Source organism: Loxodonta africana, chromosome 8 (genome assembly GCF_030014295.1).
Source record: "Loxodonta africana isolate mLoxAfr1 chromosome 8, mLoxAfr1.hap2, whole genome shotgun sequence".
NCBI lineage: Eukaryota > Metazoa > Chordata > Mammalia > Proboscidea > Elephantidae > Loxodonta > Loxodonta africana.
Window position 1 is genome coordinate 79,171,022 of NC_087349.1, and position 22,493 is coordinate 79,193,514.

At 37.2% G+C, this 22,493-nt stretch overlaps 1 protein-coding gene and 1 long non-coding RNA gene across 8 annotated transcripts in view; both read left to right on the forward strand.

Moving 5' to 3' along the window:
• The window catches only part of HDAC9 (histone deacetylase 9), a 794,698-nt gene that overhangs the window by 398,400 nt on the left and 373,805 nt on the right, over nt 1-22,493 (forward strand). For 5 of the 7 annotated variants that reach the window (XM_023544374.2, XM_064290040.1, XM_064290038.1 and 2 more), the window contains 3 exons: nt 14-136; nt 3,416-3,626; nt 4,178-4,395. In XM_023544374.2, the coding sequence (XP_023400142.2) occupies nt 14-136; nt 3,416-3,626; nt 4,178-4,395 (552 nt within the window). Of the gene's footprint in view, nt 1-13; nt 137-3,415; nt 3,627-4,177; nt 4,396-16,186; nt 16,268-22,493 lie in introns of all 7 variants that reach the window. The other 2 variants (XM_064290035.1, XM_064290036.1) reach the window with 1 other exon arrangement.
• Nucleotides 4,408-16,177, forward strand: LOC111749720 (uncharacterized). The gene is made up of 4 exons (XR_010322706.1): nt 4,408-11,719; nt 12,767-12,808; nt 13,020-13,062; nt 13,639-16,177. It is a non-coding gene; the product is annotated as an uncharacterized LOC111749720 (long non-coding RNA).

Genomic DNA, 22,493 nt, shown 5'->3' on the forward strand with positions numbered 1-22,493 from the left:
TTTTTTCTTACAGCAAATGGTTTCACAGCAACGCATTCTAATCCACGAAGATTCCATGAACCTATTAAGTCTTTATACCTCTCCTTCTTTGCCCAACATCACCTTGGGACTTCCAGCAGTGCCATCCCAGCTCAATGTAAGTCATTACACTGTATCAGCTGACACCACTCTGAGAGAGATTTTCCTAGCAGTGACTCCCTTTCATTTCTTAGATATTTAAACTTGCTAAAAACGTGGTTGAGTCAACTTCCATTTCACTCTGCTGAGTTGTTCAAATTGATTCAGTATAATTTCATTTTGAAGACTTACACAAATTAGCATAATATCATAAAAATAGTAACTGCCATTTGTATAATGCTTTGTCGTTGTTGGGTGCCATCAAGTTGATTCTGACTCATAGTGACCCCATGTGACAGAGTAGAACTGCCCCATAAGGTTTTCCTGGCTGTAATCTTTACAGGAACAGTTTGCCAGGTTTCTCTCCAGTAGAGTCGAAGAGCCACTGGGTGGGTTGGAACTGCCAACCTTTTGAATAGCAGCTGAGTGCTTAACCATTGTACCACTAGTGCTCCTTGCATAATGCTTTAGAGTTAAAAAAAAAAAAACAAGAAAAAAAACTCTCTAGCTAATTCATTTTGGTAGCTCCACACAACCATCCTGTGAAACAGAGATTACAGTCTACATTTACAGAAGCTGAGACTTGAAGAAGTTAGAAGCCCAAGATCACAGATCCCGTCAGTGGCCGTTCTGGATCTCAACCCAGACCAGTGCTGAGAGGCATAGCTTCTAATGTAAATGACTTTATTTAGGAAATTTAAGTTACTGATTCTGTGTTACCGAAGAATACGTATCTGTAGAAACTCTCTAAGAACAATATTAAAATATTCCCGGGAGGTTCAAAGTAAATCAATTAGTTTAAAAGCCCTGACAAACTGAAATAGGATCTTTTGGATGTAGTTTTTCTACTAGCCGAAGATAGCTTTAAGTAAACCAAAAAAAAAGTCAAACCCATTGCCGCCAAGTCGATTCCAACTCACAGCAACCCTATAGGACAGAGTAGAACTGCCCCCATAGGGTTTCCAAGGCTGTAAATCTTTACGGAAGCAGGCTGCCACATCTTTCTCCCATGGAGTGGCTGGTGGGTATGAACCACAGACTTTTTAGCAGCCAAGTGCTTTAACCACTGCACCACTAGGGCCTCTTAGCTTGAAGTAGTTACTATTTATTTTACGTATATTCTCTAAAATTATGTAAGTTTTGGTCCTTGCAGAAGACTGTGAGCCTTACCCAGAATATTTCATCTGTGAAACATTAGTAAATTAAGTTGTACTGGTATAGAGGTCATGTGATACATTTGGTTTAAAGCAAAACTCATTTCAGCTCTTGTCACCAGTTTTCACAGTCTTTGGCAGCCAGTGTTCCACTGAGTCCAGCATGTCAGGTTCCCATCTTTTATGATATTTCCTGCATCAGAAAATTCTGAAGAGTTGGCCATTTTATATTTAATTCTATTTTCAGAATATAAGGCATATATGCTGATTTATCCATAAGCACACCTATAATGACATGTTTACAGGATAAATTTTATAATTGTATCAGTGCATATTTTAAACTTAATCTAAGAGGTATTTTATCTGGTGTTTGTAATAGAGTTTAATGTTATCTCATGTGATAAAATGATCTTATACCATTGGGGAGAAAGCAAAATTTGCATGTCACTTCATAGCTAGGGATTAAAGAAGAAATGTTTAAAATCTAGGTGCTCTGCCCTTGAAATTTCACATGAAGCATGTGAAATTAGTTCTAGTGAAAAGAAAAAAAGAATTAGGAATGAAACTAAACCTCAGTATTCATAGATAATGTTTTAATGTCTTCACTTATTAAAAACTATTTTTTTCTTTGATTTCTCTTTTTCCTGTCTCTTCTGATGGTAACTGAATACCAACACAAAAACTTTTGATGACACATGGTTAGGTAATTTATTCCCAGTACTTTTGTATGTTCTAAAGCACTCCTCCCTGCTAACACACACACACACACACCACTTTTAATGTGGTTAGGGAGAATTTTTTCCCAAAGGACCAAGTACTAAAGCCAGACCATTTAATGTTTCAATGGTAATATGATTTGGTACCACTGGCTGAATAAACTGATGTGGTTTGGATTGAAGTTTCATTTTTCTTCGCTTCCATTTTGGTGTGGATGGGGCCATCACAATTAATTTTTCAAGCTTAGCATTCCTTTGGCAAAGGAATCTCTAATATTCCGTTTCCCCACTGAATAGTGGGAAATTTTAAGGAAAAGAGGCCAGGACAGGGAATCACATCTAGATTAAACATTGCATTGACTTGCTCTGTTACTCAGACAAACCATTTACCTCTTTGTCCTGCAATTTCTCCATCACTAAAAATTGCTTTGCTTCCCTGGTGCACAGCAATTTTGAAAGATGAAACACAAGTTTTGAAAAGAAACATGCCACATAATTTTGAGGTATTAGACTTCTGCTTTTGCAACACCAAAATGACCACCATTCATTAAATCGTTTCACTGGGATAATTCGTTATTACTATTGATGATATAATTATTATTGCCTTATTACTATGTTATCATACATTTCAAGTTCTTAATAGCATTTTTATTTGATATCTGATTTCACTTTAGTTTACTTCATAAAACAAAGAATCTGCAGTGTCATTTTCAATATTTTAGAGATTTGAGGATCTGTTAGGAATTAATGTAAAATACATGTTTAAATCAGATTCCTGTGTATTTTTTAACATCTTTCAGTGAGTTCTTTAAATGATTATATTTTAAAAATTAAATATTTTTTAACTTGCAGCTCTGTGAACTTATCAGAGGAAAGGCAGAGAACAGGAGAATTGTTCCTTTTGTTTGAAATTACAGACCTTTAAAATTACAGCCTAGAAATCCCTATGAGGTAGATCTATTCTATTATGTGGGGTCACTATGAGTCGAAACTGACTCAAAGGTGCCTAACAACAACACCAGATCCCTATAATGTAGTCTTTAGCTGTTCAAATAAATTTTACTTTTCCAACCTACCTTTTACTAAAGCAGTGTATTTTAATATATTCTTAGGAATTGACCCCGTTTCTTAAGGCAGAAATCAGCATGATTTTTAATGTTAAAAAAAAAAAAAACTTTTTCATTTAAGCTCAACACAATGATACCCAATGCTAAATTCACTCCAGAGTTTCATTTTGTTTGTATTTCTCCTTTGTTAATTCACTCAGTTTAAAAGACATGCTGTTATCCATTTTCTCTGCTCCACCATTGGGTAACGTGGGGTTTTTGTTTTGGAAAATCATGGCGTAAGAAACTCGTCTAATGATGTAAAGACGTAATGGCTCACATGAATGAAGAGGATTAACATCTGTATTACTTCTTGACACAGGCTTCGAATTCTCTCAAAGAAAAACAGAAGTGTGAGACCCAGACACTCAGGCAAGGTGTTCCTCTGCCCGGGCAGTACGGGGGCAGCATCCCGGCATCTTCAAGCCATCCCCACCTCACGTTAGAGGGAAAGCCCAACAGCAGCCACCAAGCTCTCCTGCAGCATTTATTGTTGAAAGAACAAATGAGACAGCAAAAGCTTCTCGTTTCTGGTAATTAGCAATGGAATCATTTATAGGTCATATTAGAGCTTATATTTTTTCAGATATCCGGTGTAAATAGTCTCTTGAACTTAAGACCCTAGTAAAGATTTACAGTGTTGTACAAGGGTCCCCCGACACTTTGTACTGGTGGGAAAGGGTATTATCCTTATTTCTTCCCCTAGAGCTACACACGTGCATGCACACACACACACACACAGCCTCACTTAACTTTCATACACACCAGAGTGAACTACTGGTGAAGCATTTGGCAGATGCATACTTGCTCTATGCTTCAGCACTTTTATCTTCTCCCCCCCAATCTAACCTTCCTCTGATGTTTGCCTGGTAGTATCACTACTTGTCATAAAATTTATCTATCCTATGTCTATTGTCTGTAGATTCTTGTCTTATCTTAAATAAAAAATTATGTGTGCACATATACGCATACACAACTGTAGATTCTTGTCTTATATTAAATAAAAAATTATGTGTGCACATATACGCATACACAACATACCTATATATATCCTATATATGTATATATATATATTTTTTTTCAGGTGGCGTTCCCTTACATCCTCAATCTCCCTTGGCAACAAAGGAGAGAATTTCACCTGGAATTAGAGGTACCCACAAACTGCCCCGTCACAGACCTCTGAATCGAACCCAGTCTGCACCTTTGCCTCAGAGCACGTTGGCTCAGCTGGTCATTCAGCAGCAGCATCAACAATTCTTGGAAAAGCAGAAGCAATACCAGCAGCAGATCCACATGAACAAAGTAAGCCCCCAAACCAAGTCAAAATGTCATAACCACTGGTGTGGAAACCATCATTACGTTCACAAGACTGACTGTATAGCAAAATGGAAGTTATAGATCAAGGAGATCGTTCCTGTTTGAGTACCTATTTTAATACACAAAAGCATACAGAGACGTGCATGTAGAGCCCCATTTTTTAGTATTGTAGAAAAGGGTTGAGGCAGAGTTGAATGTGGAGTATTGACACGCCAAAAAGTTTACACGGGTGTTGGGAGAGATGGCACAGAGAGCTAATAAGGCATTTCTTGGTGACTTGTATGCATCCATTTTGTATTTATTTTTTAGTATTCCTCAGTTCATTCCATGAAGTGTTTGAAGCAGTTTCTTGGAAATTGTGATCATTTCTTTCTGGCAGCTTATTGTGGCTGAAATGGACAGCAGATATCAGTACCACATCACATCCTTAGGAATTCTCCTGCTCAGGCAGCCACAAAGAAGTAGTGATTACAATATAATGATAACAGACAGGCTAGTAAAGCATTTTCAATGAATGTGTGAGTGAAATGATATTAAGGTGTACAGTTTTGCCACCACTGTCAGCTATGGTACATTTACAACATATTCATTCCTAGAATATGTTAAAGCCCTGAATGTAAAGATTCTATTCCCTCTCCTTTGTATTGTGTCACCTAAAATTATCTCATAGAGGCATAAGAAGCATTATTTTGAGAAACGATGTCCTGTTGACTGATCATTGGGTGGTGAAATTTGCTTAGGCAATTGAACACTTTATTGTAGTGTGATGTTTAAAAAAAGAAAAAACCTCATAGGCAAAATGTTTAACTATCTTCCTAATGGCAGTAGGAGAATGGGTGTCATCATGTGTTCACCTTATTGCAGGCAAGGCTGGAGTTTTTCTGTTCTTTCTGGCCTGTATCTTAACAAAGGCAGGGCCATGAAGGGGATATGGGCTGAAGACCACTAGTACTGACCTGACATTCTTCCAGCCCAGTCCTCTGCTGCTGCTCTCATAGATGTTTGTGAGGGAATGGGAAGGTGGGAGTGGGGAGGGGGACTGGCAGACAGTTGACTCTCCTGCCATCTTTAACCTTGTCAAAGGTTAAAGTACCCGCATTGCAGGTAGTTCCAATATCATCAGGTTGATATCTGTTTTATTGCTACACCATCTCTCTAAATTTATCATATTATTTGTAAACGAATTAGTTATTGAGGGGAACTAACTTTCATCTCTCTGTAACAATGTAATGCTCATCGACTTGAAAATGACTATGTACATTTGCTATATGGTGGTAGAGGTAGTTTTATATGTTTGTTCTGTGGTCTCTTAAAACACGACTTAAACCTACACAGATATTCTTTGAAAATTGTTCAGCATTCATTGAGAGAGATTGACGCTGAATTAAAGATTGGGAACTCTACTTCTCACCTCATAATATATTGGTCTGGCATTAGGTTCATTTATAAAATCAGGATTGGATTGTAGGTATACTTTCTGTTCCTCTTGGTTCCATTTCCTAGAAATATGTGGATGGACATATTCTACTAACCAGGTAAATAGATTCCTAAAATGATTCTTATAAATATCTTTAAATATATTTTGAAATACATTTTTAAGACCTAGAGTTGCCACTGTTTCAGATTCAGATGGTGTGCTAATATCAGAAATTTTTTTTTTTTTTTTATCATGCGTGATATTTTGACAAGCAGATGCTAACCCCAGTCACATGGAAGAAACTGAGATGAAAAGCAGGCATTTGCATTTTAGCAACAAGAGAAGCAAATCTTATCAGGGACCTTCTCCAATGTGGAGCTGATTCCTTGGAATCTGTTAAGAATTTCCCCTAAAATCAGAAACAAACCTGTACTTTTAGGTACATGTTTGTACAGTGGTCTGATTATTAAATCTTGTCTTAATTAGGCAAAATGAAGACCAGAAAACTTCAAAGTACGGAGCTGGTCTTTATATGTTAACCCCTCTCAGCTTGGGTGTTTAGATTACTCAAGTAGGTCTCCAGTTGGCTTTTCTTTAAGTATGGATTCCATATGTTTAATCAAGATGGCATATGTGCATTGGGCATTCTCCAAATTTTGAAAATATTTCACCTGCCCTCAATTGTCTGAGAGAACAGAGAAAATCTTATTAAAGAAAATATTGAACCTCTTTCCTATTCTGAAGTATTTACAATAGAAACATCAAAAAGTGAATTGCTACTGTTCAGCCTTCTCCATGGGGTGATGAAGACTATTATTTCACATTGGGTTAGGGTCATGACCTAGATGCCCAAAGCTAACAATTTTCTGTATTATACAGTGAAGCCTGTGAGAGCCGGAGTTCGATTGGACAGCCTTGTTTTTCTGGATCTCACAACTTTTCCACCTTTGACAGGGTGCAGTCTTACCCCTTTGCTATTGCTCGTTTTAGTGGAAAGTATTCGAATTTTCCTTCTCTGACAGGTTCCCACCTTACATAGGTTCCAGCTTGTACAGGTTTTACTGTAATACATTTGTGTGTACTCTCTTTAACCATTAAATACCCATTGAGAAATAACTACAGAAACTGTAATTTTGGTCATTTTCCCCAGTTTAAGTGGATGAACCTTATTGAAGTCATTCAAGTTGGAGCAAATAAGCAGCATCATAAAAGTATGGTCCTTATTCTTGAGATATTTATTATAGCAGGAAACATAGGCACACATGAAGACATAGGTATGCAAATGACATTTAAAATGTCTTTTTACATCTCAACTTTTTTATGGTTCTTTTTTGAGGAGTTTAGAGAAGCAAAAAATGGAGTGGGAGGAAAAAAAAAAGATTTATCTCTACATCCAACCAAATATGATTGACCTTCCTGGTATGAGATTTGTAATGGTATGTTTGAGTTGCTAATAATCTTTAGAAAAATTAGTCGCAAACCTATACTTTTAGAAGCATGGTTTATCCAATGATTAACTTATTAAAATTTGAGAACTTCCTTATATTTTACTATTATTTTAACACGTTTATGAAAGCAATCATTCATACCTGTTATAACTACACAATGTAAATATTACTTCTCATACTGTATAATTTTCCTACCTGTTGCCTGACACTTTAATGACAGTTTTATGGAAAATTTGTGTATATTAGGAATTATTTGCCTCATATAGTATAGGCTTTCAAGACCTTAACAAAAATATTTATCCCCTGAAATGAGTTTACCTGGTATTTGTATTGTTATACCTGCCAGTAAACAAAGGCTAAAGATAGAAAGGCCAGTGGTGAGCTGGAGAGGAAGTCCTGTCAGAATGATGTATTTCTCTGCTCATCAGTTTGAATATGCTGTTGCCACCAAAGTGTTTCGAGCAGTTTAACTGTAAGAAAATCATGGCTTAAAACATTTGTCTTTTGGTTTTTGAGACATTTTAAAAGTTCAGAAATTTATTACACAGTTTCTATTGCTAATATGCAGTAAGTCCATGTGATGATAACTTAGATTTTTGTGAGCCTTCAAAAATCAAGTTTCCTTACACTGACATCAAAAGAAGACTGTTACTTTTGCCAGTATACTTTGTTTTTCTTATTAGAAGAAAAAAAAAATTCTAATGTAAAAGTTTCCCCATAAATACAAAATAGCAAAGAAAAAAAAAATATGAGGGTATTGGTAATGGTAAGTTTCTCTGGAGCCCATTTCAAGTTTAAATATTGCCACTTTTTTTTTTTAATTCTTTTCGAAACAGAAATATAGTTGATGAAAACAAAACACACCACAGTACCTTGGAGATTTGATGGTTTTGAAGGAGTATTCTTACCACTGCCTAATTAAGTTAATAAAAGGGAAGTCTCCAGTCACATTACTAACTGAATGGTGCGCGGAAGTCTTCCAAAGTATCCCCAGGCATTTTTGTTATGAGATAATTTGACATAACCCCCCCATAACGTTATTCTTTGAATTATTTCTCTGCAATAGTATTAATATAATAGCGTTAATTCAGAGCTAATGGTTTCTGTGTTAACTAAAATTTTAATACCGAATCTAACACCTTTGTTTATCATATTTATTCTGTCAAATCCATATGAGCATAAATTCTAGAAAATTCTCTTTTTCTTTCATGCTTATTTGACTAAAATACTAACCGATTCATGTACCCATTGAGCAAGTAATTATTGAATTCTTACATTGAGCCAGATACTGTTTTTGGCACTAAGAAAACTATATTCAGTGTCCTCATGGGGCTTACGTTATTGGTGGTAGGGAGGGAAACATTAAACAGTAATACAGTGCGTTGTATATTAGGATAGCAGACTTGAAGGAAATTGATTTCTTTGAGGAAATAAGACTACGTCTCTATGGGTCTTAGGCTAGGTTCTCTAGGGGACCAAAGCTACTGAAATATGTAGAGAGAGAGAGAGAGAGAGGTCTAATTGAAGGAAATAGTTCACGCAGTTGTAGAGGCTGGAAAGTCCCAAATCCGTGGGTCAGGTGTCAGGCTGAAGGCTTCTCCTGAATCACGTCCTTGCAGGGGTTGAAGACATTGGCAGGTCAGACATCAGGTTGCTGCCTCATGGGGCTGCCAGAGCTGGTGAATCCCAAAATCTTCAGGCTGCAGGCTCACGTTCCAAGAACCAAAGGTTGAATTGGATGCAGGATTCAGAGTGAGAGTGAGCCTTGCTGGAACATCTATTAATTACTGGAGGCAGGCCACACCACCAAGAAAATACCTCTTTGAACTGATTGGCTGCTCATAGCAGATCTCATCATGGAGGTGATTACATTATATCAGATCTCATCATGGAAGTGATTACATTATATTACATTATGGAAGAGTAATCAGTCCAGTGCCTGTCAAACCACTGAGAATCATAGCTTAGCTAAGTAGTATATAACATTAACCATCATACTGTGTTATCTTGTCTTGTTTCTATTTCTTTCTCTCTCTTTTTCTATTTCTTTCTCTTTCTTTCCTTCTTTCTTATATGCTGTGTGATGAATGCCTTGTGCATTCCTGTGACTGGATATCAGCCAGCACTTTAAAAGAAAACCCACATAAATCATGAGATGATATCTTACATGTGTCAAGGTACAGTCTAGATATAAGTATTTATTATATATTTATTACTATGATACTTAGGCATTTTGACATGAGTGCTATTTTATCATAATAAAAATATATCTAAGACAAGACCAGTAAAGGGGAGGCCTAGCAGATGTCCTGTGTTGCCCTTATTAAAACAGGTAGATATTATATTCTGACAAGCTAGGCATGAATATAATTATGCTCAAATGTTGCATCAGAGCAAATGGGGAGATTTCATGATTTTTTGGAAGAGAACGTGACCCTTTATTTGAGTAATATCTGTTGTATTCTGTTTCTTGACATAATTTTCTAACATAAATATTACATGCTCTCCACAACCTCTCATGATTCATACCACTCCCTATCTCCAACCACTCATCCACAGCAACCCAGAGAGTATATTCTTTGTTTGAGCTCACGTAAAACATAACATGCATAGATATGCGTATGTGTGTGTGTGTGTGTGTGTGTGTGTGTACCTGAAGGTAGGTCTAATAATACAGAATTCCAAAACTATTTTGTGTACTATTGATAAAAGTGTAAATTTTCCCAAGGAGATTAATTTGAAGAACAACAGTTATATAGATACATATATTCAAAAAACTTACGCAGTTTGATTTCACACCTCATATGCTCAAGTAAGCAAATACTTCATATTAGCTTTCTTCTAATAAGTGTAATTCATTCTATCCATGTCTTGTTTGTTGGCAGATTAAAAATTTAAGTATATGGGGACCATGTACTATTAACTGCTTTTTTTTTCCTGCACCTATTTCTCCTAGTATCTCTCGTTCTCCCCTACTTTTATTCACTGTGCATGTTGTCAGCACCTTCTCAAACATCATTTAAATAATATCAACTCCATTTTACCTATGGAATCTACAATGAGCTGGGCACCATACCAGCATTCTTATGCATATTATTCCTCAACATGATGAACTTTTTTTTTTTTTTTTAAATATCAGGGAAGTTCATTTCAAAGTGCTTAGGCAGGTGGACCAAGGTGACAGCAGTTAACAGAGCTGGAATTCCAGCATTGATTGTATGCCTCAAAAGTCTGTCCTTAACTACTCTTGCTTGTCTCACTGTTGTTTTTAGCAGCAAGTAGGAGGTAAGCTCTCCCTAATTTTACTTTTGCCAAAAAGTAGAAAATTCACAATTGAAATCAAAGCAGAAAATAAATTAAGACTAGGAAGGTCATCTTATTGATTTGAATTTTCCAGAATGAAGAAGTCTCTTTCCCCAGACCCGCTTCACAACTTCCCCTGCATCGCCCTCCATCCAGTTACTTACTCTGTACTTGAAGCTGAGGGCAGGGCATTCAGCTCTCCCTTTGGATTACGAAGCTTTCCAAAGCAGTGCAGAGTCAACTACAGCCAGGCCCCATTTTGTTCCTTTCTCTCATGTTGTTATGTTGCTATTCTTTAGGTTGGACAAACATCTTCTCACAGGAGTTCCAAGCATAAAGCTGGACGTCTACTGACTTCATTAAGATCAGCTAAAATGCAGATGTTGGCATCTCATCTTTGGGTGGTTGGAAAATGCCTTTTTTGGGGGGTTTTGAAAAATGGATGAGTAGAAACTTGAACTAGACTTTCACTTAGGAAAGCAGGCATTACTGTTGTCAGGTTTAATTTCTTTGTGTTCATTTGACAGCTTGTTTCCAGGCAGAGTCTTTTAATCACCAATTTAGAATTACATTTTGCCCATTAGATGGATACTACATCAAAAACTTTAGCAAGCATTGAAAGGCAGTCTTAATTTTATAACAGTAAAAAGCTTTCTAGATTATTTATCTATCTATAAAGGTTTATAAAAGAAACTTTGACTTTACCCTTAAATAGATGCTATTTTGACATGATTAGCCCAATGTAAACAGATCCTTGTAGGTATGTATTGGGCTTCAAAAAAAAAAAGAAAGAAAGAAACCACTTATGCTGCAATACCAATTTACATCATCACAGAGAATTCATATAGAAGCATTTCACCATGTAATTACAAGTTGATGGTTTATAATATACAGAAAATGGCTTGTTGCTTTATTATTATATATTTATTATTAGATGTGATGAAATGCTGTGTTTGGAAAAGAAACTAAATGACCATTTCAGTGGATTAATGTGTAACATTCACAAACATTCCCAGTGCTGCTTTCATAACTTGAAGACCAAGGGAAAGGACCTCGACCTTGCCTTTTCACTCTGCACTGTTAATCTAGTCAGAGACGCTTTTATTGAATGAGAAAAACAATAGTTGGACATGACCATGAGGTAAGAAAAGAGGGGAAAGAAAAATATCTCGGGAATTAAACCATGTGAGTAGCTTGACTGATGTTGATTCCAGGCAGTTCAAAGGGAGAGGGAAGCTAAATAATTCGGTTGCTTCCCAACCTTGACAAATAGTTTCATTTGACAGAATGAAATAATTAAGTCTTGCTAAGGAATTTTTAATATAGCTAAGTGATTTGTAGATATGAAGGCCGCCAATGTGTAACAGTCTCTTTGTTACAAATTTTGGTTGCTTCTAAGTTCCTGACTTCAGTTCCCTTTTTTTTTTCCCTGTATCTTTTTGCTATTTCTCTAAACACTTAGGAAATTGGAGGGATTATAGTGACACTGAAATGTCATCTGACCTAGAGTATTCCCATTCCTTTATGCAGAATTGCACCCAGGGCCATGTGCCCGTATCCTAAATGTACCCTGTTGTTATTAATGTAGTTATATCAACCAGTGATAAAAACTCACTTCTAAAAAATAATTTCCTGGCATGGAATAATTGATGATGTTACACAAAGATTTATTTATGAACAACCATTATGCTGCATACTGGAAATAATAAAATGAAGACGTATTCTTTTGCTTGAATGGCTCACAGACCTGCAAACAGATACTTAAAATCAAAGATGATTCTATATAATGCAAGTCTATACAAGTGGCAAAATCTAGACTACTTGATAGCTTTTTCAATTAGAAGTTGCTCAGGTCCTGAACAATTATTCATTTTTTGTGCAACTTTGGTCAAGCTGTTCAACTTCTTTGTCTAAAAATTCTCTGACCTTAAATCTTAGAGGCTTATATTCCTGCTAGTTGCCATGGAGTCAGTTCCAACTCATGGCAACACCGTGTGTGAAGAGTGGAACTGCTCCATAGGATTTTCAAGGGTGCAACCTTTTGGAAGCAGATCACCAGGTCTGCCTTCCAAGGTGCCTTTGGGTGTGTTTGAACTGCCAACCTTTTGGCTGATAGTCAAACATTTAACTGACTACCAGCTCCTAGAAGCTTTAAAAAAAAAAAAATTTTTTTTTTTTTTAATAATAGGATTAAATGAGAGAATGCATCACGAAGTACTTTGTAAACATGGTAAGTACTACTGAAATCTAGCTCAGTATATCTATCCCTACCTAACATTACAGTTCTGTTTTCCTTATTATGTTATAAAAAGTTAGTTGTCTGGATGTACTAGAATATTTCCAAAACATATATTCCCCACTTGTCTAATTATTACATCAAGCTACTTCATTGTGTACCATACCACTGAACTTCATTCAAGCCCTTTCATGTGTCTTTGTAGATTATCATGAAGAAGACCTCGTTTTCTCTTTGGAACAATATTAGTGAGTGATTGAATTTTTTATTGAGGTATAATTTACATACAATGAAATTTATCCCTTTAGCTGTAAAGTCCAGTGAGTTTTGACAAATACATATGATTATCTGTTTACAACAATCAAGATACAGAATAGTTCCATCACCTTCCAAAATTCCCTGTGTTGCCTCTTTGAAGTCAATTCCTACCCCTACCCCCAGCCCCTGGCAAAGTAGTTGCATTTTTGACCAAGTAGGGAGCAGAAAACATACCACAAGCTTGGGGGGGGGATGGCGTGTTTTAAAAGCACACAGACATCAGCCCTAAATGATCTAAACCATGGAATACTCAAACAAGAAGGAACATAAGGGATTATTTGCAGAGGTCACAAGCCTACAGTGCATGGACTGGACCCACCCCATGAACCTGATGTCTCAATAAGCATTGGAATTAATGACTAATCTTTTAAAAATAGAAAAATTTCAAATAAAAATCTAGATTTCTGGCATTTTCTGGAAAATTGAAAAGTCTGGCCACACTGGCCCCACATTTCCAAGTGACAGTTATCATCTAGGGCTAACTCTTGGTTGACCATTTTAAACAGAACTTGCACTGCTCTTCAATTTACCAAAGCAAATGATTGATCGATGGAGAAAGAAGGGAGAGGTTTACAAGTTAAGCGGCTGGAAGTTCATCGACTTTGAACTACTGTCCATTCTGAGACCCACTCCCAAACCACCAAGGTTTTTCAAAGAAAATAAGGATGTCTTACTGTGCCTCTATTCTCTAATCTTAAGGAGAGGAGGAAAACTTTGAAATAAAGTGTACTGCCAGCTGAAGAGCTGAAAGATACTTATAGGAAAAAAATACTGTTATGTATAAAAAGAAAAATAAAATTCATAGTGCTGTAAAAGAAGGAAAAGTGACTCATTTGTGTTCTGTTCAAAAAAAAGCCTCTGATAGCTTTTGTTACATTTTATTGCTGAGGAATCGCTGTTCTGAAAGGTCAATCTCCCTGCTTCCACTTTTGCCCCCCTAAAATTTAATCATTTACAAATATAAACCAAACTGTGTCATGTTACTGTTGTTGGTAGCTGCCTCCCAGTTGTCTTGGACTCATGCAACCTTAGGTATAATAGAAAGCAGCATTGCCCAGTTCTGTGCCATCTCCATGATCTTTGATATGTTTGATCCCATTTGCTAAGGCTATTAATCATGTCATAAGCTTGCTTAAAACTCCCCAGTTGCTCCTTGTTGTTTGCAGGATAAAATCCAAGCATCTCTACATAGCCTACAAAACTGTCGTGATCTGGCCCTTGCCCTCTCACTGACTTCATCTCCTACTCCTTTCTTTCACTCGCTGAGCTCCAGCCACACTGGCCTCCTCCCAGGTCTTTGGGGAATCTCATTCCGCCTGCAGGAGTTGTGCCACGTTCAGTTCTGCATGAAATGCTTTGCTCCCAGGTCTTCTCATGATTGAATCTTGTTGTTGGGGTCTCCGTCAGCCCAGATGTCACCTCTTCAGAGGTGTCTTCTCTGCCCATCCAAACTAGAGTAGACACAAACTCCCACTTCCTGCCCCTTTTATTCTCTACCACATGAAGCTTCGCTCTTCAGGTGTTTATTTTTAAGATCCCACTGAGAGATGGGATCTTGCCTAACTGACCATTATCTACCCAGGGCCTGGCATATGGTGAGTGCTCAATAAAAATTTGTTGAAGGAATGAAAGAGTGGGTGAGCAACTTCCTTGTCAGCTGGAAGGAGGAATTTTTCAGTCTACGTTCCAGAAGGGAATAATTATTTATGTTGTGGAAATATTAGGAAGTATTGCAAGCCAGCAAAATGATACTTTAATTGCAGGCATTGTTTTGGACAATTGTTTATAGTTAAAAAGGTAAACAAGTATTGATTAAGAATTCACATGGTCCCTAGCCTAGTTTTATACCTTTTTAATATTGGTAAAAAAGTGATATTTTCCAGGTTAGACTTTTAATTTATGTGAAAAATAAACCAGTATTTACAAAATCTTTGTTCTCTTATTATTCAATTTTGGTTCTTCTGATTATTTCCCTAAAATTCACAGAAGTGAAATGACATGCAATATTTTGACTTGAGGCTGGAGTTCTTCTCTAAGTAGACCTCTCAATTTGAAAGCCCTCCAAACTCTGCATGTTGTTTTTGAGAACAGTTGGTACATACCTAATCTGTTTCTGAATTGATAAAAAATTTTAATCATTATTTTAAAATCTAGTTTCCTTGGAGCTTAAGGAAAGGGTATATTTTCAAAAGAAGAATTTTACGTTTATATGAAAAAAATATTTTTGTGTGTGATTCTTCAAGTAAAATCTGTCTTAAAATCTGAGGCAAAATAAAAAATGATGAGTTTAAAGTCATTTTGCATAGTTCCATAATCACGTAGAAACACTTGTACTTACGTGTTTGCTGACAATTTCAGAAACGGAGATGACTATCAGAAATGAATTTACTCCTTACATGTTTATAAGGTTCTATTCATAGTCAACATTCCATATCTGAACATGAAGAATTTCCACCAGAAAAATTGAAAGTATAGAATTTAAGGGTATTGTACTTAAAAGCACTCGTTCTTCTGTTGACTTGGATCAAACAATGTTAAGATTGGCAGCATCACTTTTAAATATTATGTAATGAGTGTTGTGTTATGCGCTAATAGACTATCCGATGTTTAACATGGAATGCAAAACACTGATATGATGGACTTGCTGTAATTATGGCCCTAGCAGAGATCAATAAAAATCAAATAATTTAGTTGAAATATTTGTTAGAAGTTTGGATAAATGATCATGCTCCCTCGCCCATAGATTATCTGTGTGTATTTGTATGTGTGCGTTACCAACTCGGAATGCTTGTAGACTGCCTGTAGCATGCTTTGTGTTCGGCGCATACGGTAGCATAAAGCATAAAGAGACACACTAACAGCTGAGTAAGAGCACAGATAAAAGGAGACGCTGTGCAGTCATTGTCTTCATCTCAGCTGGGTTCCCCTCCAAAGTAACTCACCTGATGTCAGCCAAATGGCACACAGTGTGTTTTACAGATGGGGCTTCAGCAGTGATTCACACAGGCTGGCACGTTTATCTGTCACACAGATGTTTTGTCTTGTGTTTTCTAGCCAGCAAGGCAACAGCTCAACTTTGCTGGAGGATCACCTCCAGATGTTCAGCCAAAGAGAGACCCTGCTACCCCACTGAGAGTAAGCAGACATCCTCTCTGCATCTGGGGCCACTCAGTGACAGTACGCATTAGGGAAGGGTTCTTGGCCCATACCATCTTTTTAATGGTCATATTTGTAGTTTTCAAACAGAGGGCAACATAGCCAGAATACTTCCTTTCCTTGTCAATAGTCAGAAATTCACAAATAGCACCAAATAACTTTTTTATTTTAAAAATATGAAATAAATCCAACCTGGCAGGCAGAATTCGCTGCAACCTTTGTTTGTAGATTTTCCTTGCTGATGTTAATTGGTAATGTTTCCATTCTGGTAAATTTGGCTGTTTAAACACAGCTTTCATCAAATACCCAAAATAAGAAGCATAGTTAAACTCTCTCTGTGCATTTATATTGTACAAAACCAGCTCCAGGAGGCCCTGTTTATCTTTTTTTGTGTTTTGTGAAATTTCACAAAGAGCACATTTTATTCCAGAGATGGCAGAAAAGTGGATATTAATATTTGCTTCATACCCTTGGAGGAAAAGTGTCCAAAATTTGCTAACCAGTTGCCATGGAGTCAATTCTGACTCATGGTGACCCCATTTGTGTCAGAGTACAACTGTGCTCCGTAGGATTTTCAGTGACTGACTTTCTGGAAGCAGATCACCAGGCCTTTCTTCTGAGGCACATGTGGGTGGACTCTAACCTCCAACCTACTGGCTAGCAGCCAAGTGCATTAACTCTTTGCACCACCCAGGGACTCCAAAGCATTGTTACTATGCATTAATTATATATATATATATATATATATATATATATATATATCGGAATCGACTCAATGGCACTGCGTTTATATATATATTAAGGCCCAGCTAGGAGCCATGCAATGTATTAAGGTATTGGGGATGTAAACTTAGAAGCAATAGCAAGCCCATGCCCTCATGAAGTTTATATTGTAGTGGGGGAGATAAACAATTACTACTATAAACAAATACAGCCATATAATGTCAGGCAGTGAAAAGGGCTATAAAGAAAATGTGTTAACAAGATAGTAATGGAGAGAAAATCTGTATGATAAGAAGGAAAGAGTCATATAAAGATCTGAAGGAGTGAAGAGAACAGTCCTGTGGTGAGAATAGGCTTGGCATGTCAATGGCACAGCCAGAAAGCCAGTGTAACTGGAGTATGCCGGGCAGAGAGGTACAGGTAGGAAATGAGGTCAGAGAAGTAGGTGGAGTCAGGTCATAAAAAGGCTGTAGATCATTTTAAGAGATTTGGATGTTGTACTAAGCTAACGAAAAGCCATTGGAAGATTGTAAAGAGTGAATTGATGTCACCTAAATAATAATATAATAATGTTAAAAATTATTATTAGAGATGTTGTAAAAGAATGAACCGTTGGAGCCAAGAGACAAACAGGAATTCCAAACAGTAGTCTGTTTGGGTGATTCAGGCAGAAACTGATGGCATTTCAGATACAGCGGCAGCAATGGAGATGGAGAAAAGTGTCCAGATAAAGGCTGTACTTTGGAGGTTCAACTGCCAGGGGCTTGCTAATAGATCGAATGGAAAAGATGAATGAGAGAAAAACAGGTCTATAGATTTTTGGTTTCTGAAATTGGGTAATGCTGTTTACTCAGATGAGAAACACTGGATGAGCAATATATTCGGGTGGGATGGCAATAAAGTTTATTTTTGAGCTACTTCAAGTTTAAGATGCCTATTACATACTCTAGATCCAAGCAAAGAACTTAAGTAAGCAGCTGGATATGCAAGTCTGGAGCTCAGGGGAGAGATAGAAATTGTTTATATTAACTCAGTTGTCATCAGAATATGGACATTTTCAGAGGAGGATTTAGAATGGTATCAAGATCTCTAGGCTCCTGCTTTTTTCTCTTTTTTAATAATCAAAATTTAATTTTGTGATCTTCAAGAAGAGTTGGCTTCCCTTGGGGATTAGATTCCTTCTTTCTAAAATAAGGGTTTGAAGAATGTTGTTGGAAATGTTCCGACTCCACAATTTTGTGACTATTTGATTTCCACACACAAGGTCCTGTTTTATGTCAAGAAAGATTTCTTTTACTAACCGTTAAGGAATTCTGCTGTTGGAATAGGATGCTTTTGCCGTTTGGACTTTTTGTCCAGTGATCAGAACATCGTTCATTCTGGTTTTTCTCCCTCGTGTTTCCTTTAGTACCTCAGACATACAGGTGAAGCCAAAGGCATTGCTTGGAACAAATGGCATTGTTTCACCATTACACACTGAAAATTGTTATATACTGTTTCATCTGTGAATCTATGTCAATGACGTTGTAACTGCCAACCAAATTTGAATCATGGACTCAATTATGTTATTTTTGGTTACTTCAGTGACCTCAGAAATACATTAACAGGTCAGATTTCAGAAGGTTTCCTGTTGAAATTTACATATATATTCTGTGAACATTTGGGGTTTTGTCAGTATTGGAGATGTTCTTTGACTTACTTGGTTTCTATGGGAAATAACATTCCATTAAATTAAGTCTCAGTTTGTCTGGTCTTTGGCTGCACCGATTCTAGTGCTATCAATCTCTTACTTTCAAAGCTGTTATGATTTTGCCTTGCTGTTTCCCTTTCTGAAATGCATCTCCCCTACTGTTTAAATGCATATTGGATTTGGCATCTATGCAATCATTATTGACCTTGAGGAGAGATTTTGGTCAAAAGGTGGGGATGAAAGCCTACCATGTATTCTAAAGGGAATTGAAAAAGAGAAATGAAGACAGTGAAGAGTTTAGTATGCAGGGAAGTGGTATAAGATGGAAGTGGGAGGTCAAGAGAGGTTTTATTTAGGATGAATGGCATGACTGGAAGTATACTAATGAGAATATCCCAGCAGAGAGGGGAAAAAGATGTATGATGGAAGACAGAGGGAAAAATTGCAGAGATGGGATCCAGGACATAAGCAGAGAGATTGACAAAAGATAGTCGTGATATTTCACCATTATAACAGATGAAAGGGACAGTTTAGTAAATGTGGTGGTAGCCGGATGTTGTTTCTATCCTGACGCTTCAGTTTTGTCAGTAAAATGAGAAGCAAAGATATCGGCAGACAGTGAAGAGGAGGCAGGGATATTAGAAGTATGAGGAGACAGGAGATGGTATGTAATAGTCATTGATATGAAATAGTCATTGAGAGAGTGCGAGTGGATTTACTAGAAAAGTGTACTGGAATTGCTAGGCAGTAGGAGGGTACATTTGAGGGTTCTGACTGGAAATTAAAAAAAAAAAAAAAACTCAACATAATTGTCTTTTGTTTAATTGTTTTCCAGCACATTCAGCTGCTTGGGTTTGGCAAGGATTTAGTATTAACCAATATTAGAAGCTTTACCGGCCCAGGTAAAAACACGTATTGAAAATGGCAGGGGAGTTGAAGGCATACACAAGGGAGTGATTTTCAGTGACGGAGTATAGAACCTAGTCCAGCAAGGAGGGAGTGAGGAAATGAGGGGGGAGACAGACAATGAGAATGTGGTAGGCTGAATGGACTGGAGGACCTATTAAATTTGAGGAACAGTTGGGGTCATAATACTTTTGGGGATGAGCTAAAAGAAAGGAATGATGTTTGAAACTGAGATGTGGAGAGTGCACAGTTATTGATAAAGACCAGGTCTAGAGTATGTTCACAATGTTGGGAGCTGAGGTAGAATGAAGATGAGATCATTGGAGGCTAGGAGGTCAAGGAAATGAGAGGCCATATTGAAACCAGGAAAAGGGAGGAGAGGAGCAAAGACCAAAAAGTCTTTATACTTAGCAGGTGGAGCCTATATTTTTCTCTTGGTTATTAGATACTCCCTGTAATGCCAGACATCCAGAAGCTGACTGTGGTGCAGTCACCCTCAGCAAGCAGGGACTCCTGATGTTGCATTTCCTGGACACTGGCCATATGTTCTCTGGCTGACCCTTCATGAATGGCCCTCAGCTCCTGTCCCCTGGCCATACATCCCATGAAGCTTTTTTCTGCTGTCCCCACAGAGGCTTTTGTGATCAGAGTCTTCTGAACATCTGTCTGTGGTGTTTGCTTGACTCACAATTGTCCTTGGCCCACCAACTCTGATGAGCAAACTCTCGTGAACTTTTTTTCTAGCTAAACTCTAGTAGTGTGAACAAAGTTTCTACAGTTCAGGAAGCATCCATTCAGAAGATAGATTGTCAGCCATCCTCTTGCAGAGAGTGTCTCTGAGGGGTTCTTTGCCTGGTTAATACCTCCTCTCAAATAAATCTCTTTCCTACAAGATCCTCTTGTCTGCTCTTTTACTTAATCTGAAAGTGAGTGATGGACATAAGGGTTGCAGGACTGACAGACTGATAGTCTCTCTCTCTCTCTTTCTCTGTAGAATGCGTGGGTGTTTGTCACTCAATGCCTTTTCCCTGTGACCCCAGCCAAATTTCAGACAATAGAAAACTTTTCAGTTAAAATCCTGTTGGTTTTCTATGGTGTTGGTGCCTTCAGCATGTTTTTCTCTAGTAGCCAATTAACTGGGATGTTATAATTGTGTAGTCAAAAATTTAAAATTATTACATTATCACTCTTCTCCAGAATCTCAACTGTGTGTTAAGTATTATATATTAACTACAGGAATGTCTGATTAGCATTCAGAGTTGGTAGAAAGGTCCCGAAAATTGTTTCATAAAAATTATTTAAAGACATTTAAAGCATGAGGAAATGAATGCTGTCCTTCTGCTGACTTCCCAGGGATAATGGCAGTTAGATTGTCAGTCAAAGGAAATTAATATTTAAGTTTGCTTTCTCCATTTTGGGCTGGGCTTTAATAAGTATGTATTTTCTTAACTTGGCCTTATCTGACTTAGGTTTGGGAATATTTAGGTCATATATGTAGTTCATCTTATGATATATTTTATTTTTCTAGATTCTTATCCTCTGCTCAAATGTAAACAGTGTTACTCCCTCCACCATCATCTTCCAGCATTCTGCCCCTTTCTTCCTGTGATCAAACTCCATTGGCCTTCATTCAGTTCCTCAAGTGCACTGGTGTCCTTTACAATTCAGGGTATCCACTCACTGTGCCTTCAGCCAGAAACACTCTCTACACCTATTTCCACCCCTACCCGACCCCTTACTTACATTTGTTGTTGTTGTGTACCCTCAATTCAATTCCGACTCGTAGCAACCCTATAGGGTAGGGTAGAATTGCCCCCATAGATTTTCCCAGGCAGTAGTGTTTACGGAAGCAAATTGATTAGCAACCCAGCACTTTACCATTGCACCACCAGGGCTCCTTGGACACACATCTAGCTGACTTGTTTTTATCCTTTGTGTCTCAGCCTAAGCACATTACTTCCTCAATGAAACCTCCCTCGACAGCCCCGGCTCCCACTCCCATGCTGCCCAGCATATACTCCTATAACACCCTATGTTTCTTTCTTTAAAGTATTCACCATACTTGAAAATAAGAATATGTTTATCTTTTTCATGACTTTCTAACAAACTAAACCAAAACCTCCACAAGGGTAGGAATATGCTATTTTGCCAATGCTTAGCATAAAAAAAAATAATAATAATTTTTTTTTTTTTTTTTTAGCATGGTGTCTTGAACATAGTTGGCACTCAATAAATATTTGTTGCTCAAATGAATGACAACACCCAATTACTCTACCTACAGTGAATGTAAAGGGTTTTGGTGGCTTGGGCGGCACTTGCAGGGCCCTTTAATGGTGTTTGCCTAGGGGAAAGTCAATACGCCTAAAGAAGTTAAGGTGAGCTTTACAGTTTGAGTACTATGTATTCAAACTTAAAGCATGTGTTTAGGTTTAAGAATCTACTTAGGTGTGAGTGGGAGGCAAACTTAAAGTTGACATTAAAAGATCTGTATTCAAGATTTTAGTGGTGGCGTTCTAAGTGGGGGCTAGTTAGGATAATTGCCACGTTGCTTACATAGGCACTGACTCAGCAGAAAACTCTAACTCCTCTTGAAAACACAGTTCAAGAACTGGAGATGATCAGTCAATAGTATTATTGTCAAATAAAACAAAGGGCCTATGTGAGATGAAATCATCTGGAGAATTTCCCCCTATTTACTGAGATTGTGTACTATTGTGTTTTGCTATTTTTTAAGTTAGGTATATTGTAAATTATCTTTTTTTAATCAGTAAGTAGTTAATTCATATACTTCTGAAGACTTATCAGGATTTAATTTTTAAAAGTTTTAAATAATGAATTTTTAAAACACAAGATAATTTCCTGTTTGCTTCCTATTCTTGAATTTCT